The sequence below is a fragment of the Salvelinus fontinalis genome, chromosome 7, assembly GCF_029448725.1.
Source record: "Salvelinus fontinalis isolate EN_2023a chromosome 7, ASM2944872v1, whole genome shotgun sequence".
In the NCBI taxonomy this organism is placed as follows: domain Eukaryota; kingdom Metazoa; phylum Chordata; class Actinopteri; order Salmoniformes; family Salmonidae; genus Salvelinus; species Salvelinus fontinalis.
Window position 1 is genome coordinate 17,167,735 of NC_074671.1, and position 14,442 is coordinate 17,182,176.

A 14,442-nucleotide genomic window follows, 5' to 3' on the forward strand; every position below is an offset into this window, starting at 1 on the left:
AGTCAGGACTGTATGTGTGTCTGTGTTTTAAGTAAAGGAGTATTTACAAACCTTTTTGAAGATGTGTGTGTTTACGCTACTGCATGTGACATGTGAGAACAAGGTGTACTTACAGGCCTTTGGGGGGGCAGGGGTGCCAGAGCCATGTGATGTGAGGAGGGGGGACTCCGTGGGAGGTGCAGTGCAGGGCTTGTCTGCTACCCCGCGGAACACTGCCTGGGTCCTGCACTGACACTGCCTTCTCCCCTATCCCAGGACTCACTGGAGGAACACAGAGAGACACACAGACCATGAACACAGAGAGGGAGGAAGAGAAGACAGACAGAGAGAGAGAGAGAGGGAGAGAGGGAGGGAGAGAGAGAAAGATAGAGAGAGAGAGTGACAGAGAGGGAGAGAGAAACAGACGGAGAAAGAGAGGGAGGAAGAGAGAGAGAGATAGACAGGGAGAGAGAGACAGAGGGGGGAGAGAAAGAGACAGAGGAGGAGAAAGAGAGAGAGGGTGAGAGATTAAAAGGATAAGAAGAGAAAGGGGACAGAATGGAACAGCAGAATGTCTAGGAGACACAAAGTGTGCACAGAGCTAAAGAGAGGATGCATGAAGATGAAAAAATAGAGAAAGCAATGGAGGATGAAGAGAGCAGGGAAAACTTGGTCCTCACCGTTGACCACAAGAGAGAGCGTTAGGTTCTGGTAGAGTCTGTGTTCTTGGATTCCCACCAGGATAGTGTACTTCCCTGCATCCTCCTCCGCCACATCACGGATCACCAGGGAATTCCCGTCCACATGGTAACGGGAACACTCCTCCGCTGCCACCTTCCCATCCTTCAACCTAACACGGAAAAACATGCAGGAAATTCCTCAAGGAACTCTTATGTGAAGAACAATTAAATAAAGCTAAAGTGAAGAATGCTAAAACGTCATACATACGTAACTTGGGCATCTTTCTCTGGTCATCTCTGTCTCTCACATAGGTTAGTGTGGGATAGTGTACTATTATCTATGCATGGTCACTTCACCCCTACCTACATGTACAAATTACCTCAACTAACCTGTACCCCCAACATTGACTCGGTACCGGTACCCCCTGTATATAGCCTCGCTATTGTTATTTTATTGTGTTACTTTTAATTATTTTTTACTTTAGTTTATTTGGTAAATATTTTCTTAAAACTCTTTCTTGAACTGCACTGCTGGTTAAGAGCTTGTAAGTAAGCATTTCACTGTAAGGTCTACACATGTTGTATTCGGCGCATGTGACAAATAATAGTAGTGTAGGGTAGTGTAAGGTAGTGGAGGATAGTGTAGGATAGTGTAGGATAGTGTAGGATAGTGTAGGATAGTGTAGGATAGTGTAGGGTAGTGTAGGGTAGTGTAGGATAGTGTAGGATAGTGTAGGATAGTGTAGGATAGTGTAGGGTAGTGTAGGGTAGTGTAGGATAGTGTAGGATAGTGTAGAATAGTGTAGGATAGTGTAGGGTAGTGTAGGATAGTGTAGGATAGTGTAGAATAGTGTAGGATAGTGTAGGATAGTGTAGGATAGTGTAGGATAGTGTAGGATAGTGTAGAATAGTGTAGGATAGTGTAGGATAGTGTAGGATAGTGTAGGATAGTGTAGAATAGTGTAGGATAGTGTAGGATAGTGTAGAATAGTGTAGGGTAGTGTAGGATAGTGTAGGGTAGTGTAGGGTAGTGTAGGATAGTGTAGGATAGTGTAAGATAGTGTAGGATAGTGTAGAATAGTGTAGGATAGTGTAGGATAGTGTAGAATAGTGTAGGGTAGTGTAGGGTAGTGTAGGATAGTGTAGAATAGTGTAGGGTAGTGTAGGGTAGTGTAGGATAGTGTAGGGTAGTGTAGGGTAGTGTAGGGTAGTGTAGGATAGTGTAGAATAGTGTAGGATAGTGTAGGATAGTGTAGGGTAGTGTAGGGTAGTGTAGGATAGTGTAGGGTAGTGTAGGATAGTGTAGAATAGTGTAGGGTAGTGTAGGGTAGTGTAGGATAGTGTAGGGTAGTGTAGGGTAGTGTAGGATAGTGTAGGATAGTGTAGGGTAGTGTAGGGTAGTGTAGGATAGTGTAGGGTAGTGTAGGGTAGTGTAGGATAGTGTAGGATAGTGTAGGATAGTGTAGGGTAGTGTAGGGTAGTGTAGGATAGTGTAGGATAGTGTAGAATAGTGTAGGGTAGTGTAGGGTAGTGTAGGATAGTGTAGGGTAGTGTAGGATAGTGTAGGGTAGTGTAGGGTAGTGTAGGGTAGTGTAGGATAGTGTAGGATAGTGTAGGGTAGTGTAGGATAGTGTAGGATAGTGTAGGGTAGTGTAGGGTAGTGTAGGGTCGTGTAGGGTAGTGTAGGGTAGTGTAGGGTCGTGTAGAATAGTGTGGGATAGTGTAGGGTAGTGTAGGGTAGTGTAGGATAGTGTAGGATAGTGTAGAATAGTGTAGGGTAGTGTAGGGTAGTGTAGGGTAGTGTAGGGTAGTGTAGGATAGTGTAGGGTAGTGTAGGATAGTGTAGGATAGTGTAGAATAGTGTAGGGTAGTGTAGGGTAGTGTAGGATAGTGTAGGGTAGTGTAGGATAGTGTAGGATAGTGTAGGATAGTGTAGGGTAGTGTAGGGTAGTGTAGGGTAGTGTAGGATAGTGTAGGGTAGTGTAGGATAGTGTAGGATAGTGTAGGGTAGTGTAGGGTAGTGTAGGGTCGTGTAGGGTAGTGTAGGGTAGTGTAGGGTAGTGTAGGGTCGTGTAGAATAGTGTGGGATAGTGTAGGGTAGTGTAGGGTAATGTAGGATAGTGTAGGGTAGTGTAGGATAGTGTAGGATAGTGTAGGATAGTGTAGGATAGTGTAGGGTAGTGTAGGATAGTGTAGGGTAGTGTAGGGTAGTGTAGGATAGTGTAGGGTAGTGTAGGATATTGTAGGGTAGTGTAGGATAGTGTAGGGTAGTGTAGGGTAGTATAGGATAGTGTAGGGTAGTGTAGGATAGTGTAGGATAGTGTATGATAGTGTAGGATAGTGTAGGATAGTGTATGGTAGTGTAGGGTAGTGTAGGGTAGTGTAGGATAGTGTAGGGTAGTGTAGGATAGTGTAGGATAGTGTATGATAGTGTAGGATAGTGTAGGGTAGTGTAGGATAGTGTAGGGTAGTGTAGGATAGTGTAGGGTAGTGTAGGATAGTGTAGGGTATTGTAGGATAGTGTAGGGTAGTGTAGGATAGTGTATGGTGGTGTAGGATAGTGTAGGATAGTGTAGGATAGTGTAGGGTAGTGTAGGATAGTGTAGGATAGTGTAGGGTAGTGTAGGATAGTGTAGGGTAGTGTAGGATAGTGTAGGGTAGTGTAGGGTAGTGTAGGATAGTGTAGGGTATTGTAGGGTAGTGTAGGATAGTGTAGGGTGGTGTAGGATAGTGTAGGGTAGTGTAGGATAGTGTAGGGTAGTGTAGGGTAGTGTAGGGTAGTGTAGGATAGTGTAGGGTAGTGTAGGATAGTGTAGCATAGTGTAGGATAGTGTATGATATTGTAGGATAGTGTAGGGTAGTGTAGGATAGTGTAGGGTAGTGTAGGATAGTGTAGGGTAGTGTATGGTAGTGTAGGATAGTGTAGGGTAGTGTAGGATAGTGTAGGGTAGTGTAGGATAGTGTAGGGTAGTGTAGGATAGTGTAGGGTAGTGTATGGTAGTGTAGGATAGTGTAGGGTAGTGTAGGATAGTGTAGGGTAGTGTAGGATAGTGTAGGGTAGTGTAGGGTGGTGTAGGATAGTGTAGGATAGTGTAGGGTGGTGTAGATTAGTGTAGGATAGTGTAGGATAGTGTAGGATATTGTAGGGTAGTGTATGATAGTGTAGAATAGTGTAGGATAGTGTAGGGTGGTGTAGGATAGTGTAGGATAGTGTAGGATAGTGTAGGATAGTGTAGGGTGGTGTAGGATAGTGTAGAATAGTGTAGGATAGTGTAGGATAGTGTAGGATAGTGTAGGATATTGTAAGGTATTTTATGATAGTGTAGGATAGTGTAGGATAGTGTAGGATATTGTAGGGTAGTGTATGATAGTGTAGGATAGTGTAGGATAGTGTAGGGTGATGTAGGATAGTGTAGGATAGTGTAGGATAGTGTAGGGTGGTGTAGGATAGTGTAGGATAGTGTAGGATAGTGTAGGGTGGTGTAGGATAGTGTAGGATAGTGTAGGATAGTGTAGGGTGGTGTAGGATAGTGTAGGTTAGTGTAGGATAGTGTAGGGTGGTGTAGGATAGTGTAGGGCAGTGTAGGATAGTGTAGGATGGTGTAGGGTGGTGTAGGATAGTGTAGGGTAGTGTAGGATAGTGTAGGATAGTGTAGGATAGTGTAGGGTAGTGTAGGATAGTGTAGGATAGTGTAGGATAGTGTAGGGTGATGTAGGATAGTGTAGGGTGGTGTAGGATAGTGTAAGGTAGTGTAGGATAGTGTAGGATAGTGTAGGATAGTGTAGGGTGGTGTATGATAGTGTAGGATATTGTAGGATAGTGTATGATAGTGTAGGATAGTGTAGGGTGGTGTAGGATAGTGTAGGATATTGTAGGATAGTGTATGATAGTGTAGGATAGTGTAGGATAGTGTAGGGTGGTGTAGGATAGTGTAGGGTGGTGTAGGATATTGTAGTATAGTGTATGATAGTGTAGGATAGTGTAGGGTGGTGTAGGATAGTTTAGGGTGGTGTAGGATATTGTAGGATAGTGTATGATAGTGTAGGATAGTGTAGGGTGGTGTAGGATATTGTAGGATAGTGTATGAGAGTGTAGGATAGTGTAGGGTGGTGTAGGATAGTGTAGGGTGGTGTAGGATAGTGTAGGGTGGTGTAGGATATTGTAGGATAGTGTATGATAGTGTAGGATAGTGTAGGGTGGTGTAGGATAGTGTAGGGTGGTGTAGGATAGTAGGGTGGTGTAGGATATTGTAGGATAGTGTATGATAGTGTAGGATAGTGTAGGGTGGTGTAGGATATTGTAGGATAGTGTATGATAGTGTAGGATAGTGTAGGGTGGTGTAGAATATTGTAGGATAGTGTATGGTAGTGTAGGATAGTGTAGGGTGGTGTAGGATAGTGTAGGGTGGTGTATGATAGTGTAGGATAGTGTATGGTAGTGTAGGATATTGTAGGATAGTGTATGATAGTGTAGGATAGTGTAGGGTGGTGTAGGATATTGTAGGATAGTGTATGGTAGTGTAGGATAGTGTAGGGTGGTGTAGGATAGTGTAGGGTGGTGTATGATAGTGTATGGTAGTGTAGGATATTGTAGGATAGTGTATGATAGTGTAGGATAGTGTAGGGTGGTGTAGGATAGTGTAGGATAGTGTAGGATATTGTAGGATAGTGTATGATAGTGTAGGATAGTGTAGGGTGGTGTAGGATATTGTAGAATAGTGTATGATAGTGTAGGATAGTGTAGGATAGTGTAGGGTAGTGTAGGATAGTGTAGGGTAGTGTAGGGTGGTGTAGGATAGTGTAGGAAAGTGTAGGATAGTGTAGGGTGGTGTAGGATAGTTTAGGGTGGTGTAGGATAGTGTAGGGTGGTGTAGGATAGTGTAAGGTAGTGTAGGATAGTGTAGGATAGTGTAGGATAGTGTAGGATATTGTAGGGTATTTTATGATAGTGTAGGATAGTGTAGGATATTGTAGGATATTGTAGGGTAGTGTATGATAGTGTAGGATAGTGTAGGATAGTGTAGGGTGGTGTAGGATAGTGTAGGATAGTGTAGGGTGGTGTAGGATAGTGTAGGATAGTGTAGGATAGTGTAGGGTGGTGTAGGATAGTGTAGGATAGTGTAGGATAGTGTAGGATATTGTAGGGTAGTGTATGCTAGTGTAGAATAGTGTAGGATAGTGTAGGGTGGTGTAGGATAGTGTAGGATAGTGTAGGCTAGTGTAGGATAGTGTAGGATAGTGTAGGGTGGTGTAGGATAGTGTAAGGTAGTGTAGGATAGTGTAGAATAGTGTAGGATAGTGTAGGATAGTGTAGGGTGGTGTAGGATAGTTTAGGGTGGTGTAGGATACTGTAGGGTGGTGTAGGATAGTGTAAGGTAGTGTAGGATAGTGTAGGATAGTGTAGGATAGTGTAGGATAGTGTAGGATATTGTAGGGTATTTTATGATAGTGTAGGATAGTGTAGGATATTGTAGGATATTGTAGGGTAGTGTATGATAGTGTCGGATAGTGTAGGATAGTGTAGGGTGGTGTAGGATAGTGTAGGATAGTGTAAGGTGGTGTAGGATAGTGTAGGATAGTGTAGGGTGGTGTAGGATAGTGTAGGATAGTGTAGGATAGTGTAGGATATTGTAGGGTAGTGTATGATAGTGTAGAATAGTGTAGGATAGTGTAGGGTGGTGTAGGATAGTGTAGGATAGTGTAGGATAGTGTAGGATAGTGTAGGATAGTGTAGGATATTGTAGGGTATTTTATGATAGTGTAGGATAGTGTAGGATAGTGTAGAATATTGTAGGGTAGTGTATGATAGTGTAGGATAGTGTAGGATAGTGTAGAGTGGTGTAGGATAGTGTATGATAGTGTAGGATAGTGTAGGGTGGTGTAGGATAGTGTAGGATAGTGTAGGATAGTGTAGGATAGTGTAGGATAGTGTAGGATATTGTAGGGTAGTGTATGATAGTGAAGGATAGTGTAGGGTGGTTTAGGATAGTGTAGGGTGGTGTAGGATAGTGTAGGATAGTGAAGGGTGGTGTAGGATAGTGTAGGGTGGTGTAGGATAGTGTAGGGTGGTGGAGGGTAGTGTAGGATAGTGTAGGATAGTGTAGGATATTGTAGGGTAGTGTATGATAGTGAAGGATAGTTTAGGGTGGTTTAGGATAGTGTAGGGTGGTGTAGGATAGTGTAGGATAGTGAAGGGTGGTGTAGGATAGTGTAGGGTGGTGTAGGATAGTGTAGGGTGGTGTAGGATAGTGTAAGGTAGTGTAAGATAGTGTAAGGTAGTGTAGGATACTATAGGATAGTGTAAGGTAGTATAAGATAGTGTAAGATAGTTCAAGATAGTGTAGGCTGGGGTAGGATAGTGTAGGGTGGTGTAGGAAAGTGTAAGGTAGTGTAGGGTAGTGTAGGATAGTGTGCAGGATAGTGTAGGCTGGGGTAGGATAGTGTGCAGGCTAGCTGACAGTCTGTAGGTTCTTACCAGATGACTTCTGGGGCAGGGAAGGCTCGTAGTTTGGGGGAGAGACGGTAGGACTTCTGTCCTGCATGAGCCTCCACTACAGCCCCCTGTCTGGGCTTCAGACGGATAAAGGGACGGTCTGGGAGGATAAACAGACAGACAGGCAAGCGCACGCGCGATAAACACACACACACAGAGAGAGAGAGAGAGAGAGAGGATATCACGCATTAATGACATATACAGGGAGGTTGTGATTCGTATTCTTTCACCAGAAGTGGGGTGTTTACCATCAATGAATTTCCTCATAAATGAATTTGTCACAGAGGTGGGAAGTATTACATCTATTTAGACTCACCATAGACTGTGACAGATACGTTAGTCTCTCGACTGACCGGTCCACTGGTCACTCGGCAGATATAAAGCCCTCTGTCAGAGCGGTGGAGTTTGGGGATGGATAGAATACTGTAGAACACCATGTGAAATTTACTGGCCATGATCCACCTACTGACTATGGCTGACCTGTTGGCCTGAGGGGAGAGAGAGGGGGGAGGGGTAGAGAAAGACAGAGAGAGGGAGGGAGGGGGAGAGGTAGAGAAAGACAGAGAGAGGGAGGGAGGGGGAGAGGTAGAGAAAGACAGAGAGAGAGAGGGATGGGAGAGGTAGAGAAAGATGAAGAGAGAGAGGGAGGGGGGGAGAGGTAGAGAAAGACAGAGAGAGAGAGGGAGGGGAGAGGTAGAGAAAGATGGAGAGAGAGATGGGAGAGGGGGAGAGGTGGAGAAAGACAGAGAGAGGGAGGGAGGAGGAGAGGTAGAGAAAGACAGAGAGAGAGAGAGAGAGAGAGAGGGGGAAAGGTAGAGAAAGATGGAGAGAGAGAGGTAGGGGACAGGTAGAGAAAGAAGGAGAGAGAGAGGGAGGGGACAGGTAGAGAAAGAAGGAGAGAGAGAGGGAGGGGGAGAGGTAGAGAAAGATGGAGAGAGAGAGGGAGGGGACAGGTAGAGAAAGAAGGAGAGAGAGAGGGAGGGAGGCAGAGAGGTAGAGATATTATTCAGATATAGGAGGGAGGGAGGGGGAGATATTATTCAGATATAGGAGGGAGGGAGGGGGAGATATTATTCAGATATAGGAGGGAGGGAGGGGGAGATATTATTCAGATATAGGAGGGAGGGAGGGGGAGGGAGGGAGGGGGAGATATTATTCAGATATAGGAGGGAGGGAGGGGGAGATATTATTCAGATATAGGAGGGAGGGGGAGATATTATTCAGATATAGTAGGGAGGGGGAGATATTATTCAGATATAGGAGGGAGGGGGAGATATTATTCAGATATAGGAGGGAGGGGGAGATATTATTCAGATATAGGAGGGAGGGAGGGGGAGATATTATTCAGATATAGGAGGGGGGGGGAGATATTATTCAGATATAGGAGGGAGGGAGGGGGAGATATTATTCAGATATAGGAGGGAGGGGGAGATATTATTCAGATATAGGAGGGAGGGAGGGGGAGATATTATTCAGATATAGGAGGGAGGGGGAGATATTATTCAGATATAGGAGGGAGGGAGGGGGAGATATTATTCAGATATAGGAGGGAGGGAGGGGGAGATATTATTCAGATATAGGAGGGAGGGAGGGGGAGATATTATTCAGATATAGGAGGGAGGGAGGGGGAGGGAGGGGGAGATATTATTCAGATATAGGAGGGAGGGGGAGATATTATTCAGATATAGGAGGGAGGGGGAGATATTATTCAGATATAGGAGGGAGGGAGGGGGAGATATTATTCAGATATAGGAGGGAGGGAGGGGGAGATATTATTCAGATATAGGAGGGAGGGGGAGATATTATTCAGATATAGGAGGGAGGGGGAGATATTATTCAGATATAGGAGGGAGGGGGAGATATTATTCAGATATAGGAGGGAGGGGGAGATATTATTCAGATATAGGAGGGAGGGAGGGGGAGATATTATTCAGATATAGGAGGGAGGGGGAGATATTATTCAGATATAGGAGGGAGGGAGGGGGAGATATTATTCAGATATAGGAGGGAGGGAGGGGGAGATATTATTCAGATATAGGAGGGAGGGGGAGATATTATTCAGATATAGGAGGGAGGGAGGGGGAGATATTATTCAGATATAGGAGGGAGGGAGGGGGAGATATTATTCAGATATAGGAGGGAGGGGGAGATATTATTCAGATATAGGAGGGAGGGGGAGATATTATTCAGATATAGGAGGGAGGGGGAGATATTATTCAGATATAGGAGGGAGGGAGGGGGAGATATTATTCAGATATAGGAGGGAGGGGGAGATATTATTCAGATATAGGAGGGGGGGGGAGATATTATTCAGATATAGGAGGGAGGGAGGGGGAGATATTATTCAGATATAGGAGGGAGGGAGGGGGAGATATTATTCAGATATAGGAGGGAGGGAGGGGGAGATATTATTCAGATATAGTAGGGAGGGGGAGATATTATTCAGATATAGGAGGGAGGGGGAGATATTATTCAGATATAGGAGGGAGGGGGAGATATTATTCAGATATAGGAGGGAGGGAGGGGGAGATATTATTCAGATATAGGAGGGAGGGAGGGGGAGGGAGGGAGGGGGAGATATTATTCAGATATAGTAGGGAGGGAGGGGGAGATATTATTCAGATATAGGAGGGAGGGAGGGGGAGATATTATTCAGATATAGGAGGGAGGGGGAGATATTATTCAGATATAGGAGGGAGGGGGAGATATTATTCAGATATAGGAGGGAGGGAGGGGGAGATATTATTCAGATATAGGAGGGAGGGAGGGGGAGATATTATTCAGATATAGGAGGGAGGGGGAGATATTATTCAGATATAGGAGGGAGGGGGAGATATTATTCAGATATAGGAGGGAGGGAGGGGGAGATATTATTCAGATATAGGAGGGAGGGAGGGGGAGATATTATTCAGATATAGGAGGGAGGGGGAGATATTATTCAGATATAGGAGGGAGGGAGGGGGAGATATTATTCAGATATAGGAGGGAGGGGGAGATATTATTCAGATATAGGAGGGAGGGGGAGATATTATTCAGATATAGGAGGGAGGGAGGGGGAGATATTATTCATATATAGGAGGGAGGGAGGGGGAGATATTATTCAGATATAGGAGGGAGGGAGGGGGAGATATTATTCAGATATAGGAGGGAGGGAGGGGGAGATATTATTCAGATATAGGAGGGAGGGAGGGGGAGATATTATTCAGATATAGGAGGGAGGGAGGGGGAGATATTATTCAGATATAGGAGGGAGGGAGGGGGAGATATTATTCAGATATAGTAAAAGTTTTCCAAACAAGTAGTCAGATGGTGAAGTTATTCTACATACAGTACTGCATACTGTAACATAGTGCACTTCTTAGTAGTGTATGCCATAATTCTAGTGTTCTTCATAAGGTCCTACCTGTCCAGGGTAGTCCCAGCTGATGGACACTCTGCTGTTCCACTCTGCAGTGACAGTACAGTTGATGGCCAGACTCTCCCCCTGTAGAGACTGGACTGGACTGGTACTGTTCAGATATACCTTCATGATCTTATTCACTGGGACAGGAGAGGGGATAAGACATTTGAATATTTGCAATTTATAGAATGTGATGGATTTTTCATTAGGTGTGTGTGTTTGTGTGTGTGTGCCTGCGTGTGCATGTGTGTGTGTGTGCTCACCTTGTCTATGTGTGAGGTAACTGAGGGAGTGTGTGGTCCCGTTGACAGTGGTCTTGCAGGAGAACAGGCCGATGTAGAAGTAGGTGGGGCTGTGGATGAGGAAGCCCTGTCTGCTGTTCCACACTATGTTCCTCTGGTCTGGGGTCAACTCCTGGTCAGGAAACTGGAGGCATGAACACACACGGTCAAGAACACAACCACCAAAACAGTCTCAAAAAAGCAACGTCACACAGAATATGGTCAACTTGCATTCGGGGATCAGAAAACAGGTACATCATGAACTCAACCACAACTAAAACTATTTTCTTATCTCAACCACCAACCAATCATGAACTCAACACAATCGTGTCATGAGCTATTCAGAACCACAACCACATCCTGAACACAACACAACCATTCCAACAGTCACACAAAAGCAACACTGCACACATTCACAACTCCTGAGAAAATGATGAACACACAACAAAACAGAACATGAGGACTGATAAGGACTAACATGAGGCCACGGTGGTAAACGTATGATAAATATTATTGCTGCAATAAAATTAAATAAAGTAACTTGACAACCTCACAATACGCTCTCAACGACAGACACTGCCATTACGTAAATGTACAGACATTTTCACCCTGCTGATGTGGATTCTGTCTGTGGAGACAGAGTCTGGAGTCACAATAGAGACAGAGTCTTGTGTTACTGTGGAGACAGTCTGGAGTTACAATAGAGACAGTGTCTTGTGTTACTGTGGAGACAGTCTGGAGTTACAATAGAGACAGAGTCTTGTGTTACTGTGGAGACAGAGTCTGGAGTCACAATAGAGACAGTGTCTTGTGTTACTGTGGAGACAGTCTGGAGTTACAATAGAGACAGAGTCTTGTGTTACTGTGGAGACAGTCTGGAGTTACAATAGAGACAGAGTCTTGTGTTACTGTGGAGACAGAGTCTGGAGTTACAATAGAGACAGTGTCTTGTGTTACTGTGGAGACAGTCTGGAGTTACAATAGAGACAGAGTCTTGTGTTACTGTGGAGACAGAGTCTGGAGTCACAATAGAGACAGTGTCTTGTGTTACTGTGGAGACAGTCTGGAGTTACAATAGAGACAGTGTCTTGTGTTACTGTGGAGACAGTCTGGAGTTACAATAGAGACAGAGTCTTGTGTTACTGTGGAGACAGTCTGGAGTTACAATAGAGACAGAGTCTTGTGTTACTGTGGAGACAGAGTCTGGAGTCACAATAGAGACAGAGTCTTGTGTTACTGTGGAAACAGAGTCTTGTGTTACTGTGGAGACAGAGTCTGGAGTTACAATAGAGACAGACTCTTGTGTTACTGTGGAGACAGAGTCTTGTGTTACTGTGGAGACAGTCTGGAGTTACAATAGAGACAGAGTCTTGTGTTACTGTGGAGACAGAGTCTTGTGTTACTGTGGAGACAGTCTGGAGTTACAATAGAGACAGAGTCTTGTGTTACTGTGGAGACAGAGTCTGGAGTCACAATAGAGACAGAGTCTTGTGTTACTGTGGAGACAGTCTGGAGTTACAATAGAGACAGTGTCTTGTGTTACTGTGGAGACAGTCTGGAGTTACAATAGAGACAGAGTCTTGTGTTACTGTGGAGACAGAGTCTGGAGTCACAATAGAGACAGTGTCTTGTGTTACTGTGGAGACAGTCTGGAGTTACAATAGAGACAGAGTCTTGTGTTACTGTGGAGACAGAGTCTGGAGTTACAATAGAGACAGAGTCTTGTGTTACTGTGGAGACAGTCTGGAGTTACAATAGAGACAGTGTCTTGTGTTACTGTGGAGACAGTCTGGAGTTACAATAGAGACAGAGTCTTGTGTTACTGTGGAGACAGTCTGGAGTTACAATAGAGACAGAGTCTTGTGTTACTGTGGAGACAGTCTGGAGTTACAATAGAGACAGAGTCTTGTGTTACTGTGGAGACAGAGTCTGGAGTCACAATAGAGACAGAGTCTTGTGTTACTGTGGAAACAGAGTCTTGTGTTACTGTGGAGACAGAGTCTGGAGTTACAATAGAGACAGACTCTTGTGTTACTGTGGAGACAGAGTCTTGTGTTACTGTGGAGACAGTCTGGAGTTACAATAGAGACAGAGTCTTGTGTTACTGTGGAGACAGAGTCTTGTGTTACTGTGGAGACAGTCTGGAGTTACAATAGAGACAGAGTCTTGTGTTACTGTGGAGACAGAGTCTGGAGTTACAATAGAGACAGACTCTTGTGTTACTGTGGAGACAGAGTCTTGTGTTACTGTGGAGACAGAGTCTGGAGTTACAATAGAGACAGAGTCTTGTGTTACTGTGGAGACAGTCTGGAGTTACAATAGAGACAGAGTCTTGTGTTACTGTGGAGACAGAGTCTTGTGTTACTGTGGAGACAGAGTCTGGAGTCACAATAGAGACAGAGTCTTGTCTTACTGTGGAGACAGAGTCTGGAGTTACAATAGAGACAGAGTCTTGTGTTACTGTGGAGACAGAGTCTGGAGTTACAATAGAGACAGAGTCTTGTGTTACTGTGGAGACAGAGTCTGGAGTCACAATAGAGACAGAGTCTTGTGTTACTGTGGAGACAGAGTCTGGAGTCACAATAGAGACAGAGTCTTGTGTTACTGTGGAGACAGAGTCTGGAGTCACAATAGAGACAGAGTCTTGTGTTACTGTGGAAACAGAGTCTGGAGTCACAATAGAGACAGAGTCTTGTGTTACTGTGGAGACAGAGTCTTGTGTTACTGTGGAGACAGAGTCTGGAGTTACAATTGAGACAGAGTCTTGTGTTACTGTGGAGACAGAGTCTTGTGTTACTGTGGAGACAGAGTCTGGAGTCACAATAGAGACAGAGTCTTGTGTTACTGTGGAGACAGAGTCTGGAGTTACAATAGAGACAGAGTCTTGTGTTACTGTGGAGACAGAGTCTGGAGTCACAATAGAGACAGAGTCTTGTGTTACTGTGGAGACAGAGTCTGGAGTTACAATAGAGACAGAGTCTTGTGTTACTGTGGAGACAGTCTTGTGTTACTGTGGAGACAGAGTCTGGAGTCACAATAGAGACAGAGTCTTGTGTTACTGTGGAGACAGAGTCTGGAGTCACAATAGAGACAGAGTCTTGTGTTACTGTGGAGACAGTCTGGAGTTACAATAGAGACAGAGTCTTGTGTTACTGTGGAGACAGAGTCTGGAGTCACAATAGAGACATAGTCTTGTGTTACTGTGGAGACAGAGTCTGGGGTTACAATAGAGACAGAGTCTTGTGTTACTGTGGAGACAGTCTTGTGTTACTGTGGAGACAGAGTCTGAAGTCACAATAGAGACAGAGTCTTGTGTTACTGTGGAGACAGAGTCTGGAGTTACAATAGAGACAGAGTCTTGTGTTACTGTGGAGACAGAGTCTGGAGTCACAATAGAGACAGAGTCTTGTGTTACTGTGGAGACAGAGTCTGGAGTTACAATAGAGACAGAGTCTTGTGTTACTGTGGAGACAGTCTTGTGTTACTGTGGAGACAGAGTCTGGAGTCACAATAGAGACAGAGTCTTGTGTTACTGTGGAGACAGAGTCTGGAGTCACAATAGAGACAGAGTCTTGTGTTACTGTGGAGACAGTCTGGATTTACAATAGA

General features: G+C 44.6%; 1 protein-coding gene across 2 annotated transcripts in view; it reads right to left on the reverse strand.

Annotated features, from left to right (window-relative positions):
• Positions 1-14,442, reverse strand: part of LOC129859113 (vascular endothelial growth factor receptor 1-like) — an 88,067-nt gene that overhangs the window by 38,126 nt on the left and 35,499 nt on the right. For both annotated transcript variants that reach the window (XM_055928493.1, XM_055928494.1), the window contains exons 5-10: positions 10,816-10,978; positions 10,556-10,692; positions 7,469-7,640; positions 7,135-7,252; positions 660-829; positions 114-261 (exon numbers count right to left, since the gene is read on the reverse strand). In XM_055928493.1, coding sequence (XP_055784468.1) covers positions 114-261; positions 660-829; positions 7,135-7,252; positions 7,469-7,640; positions 10,556-10,692; positions 10,816-10,978 — 908 coding nt within the window. The remainder of the gene's footprint in view (positions 1-113; positions 262-659; positions 830-7,134; positions 7,253-7,468; positions 7,641-10,555; positions 10,693-10,815; positions 10,979-14,442) is intronic.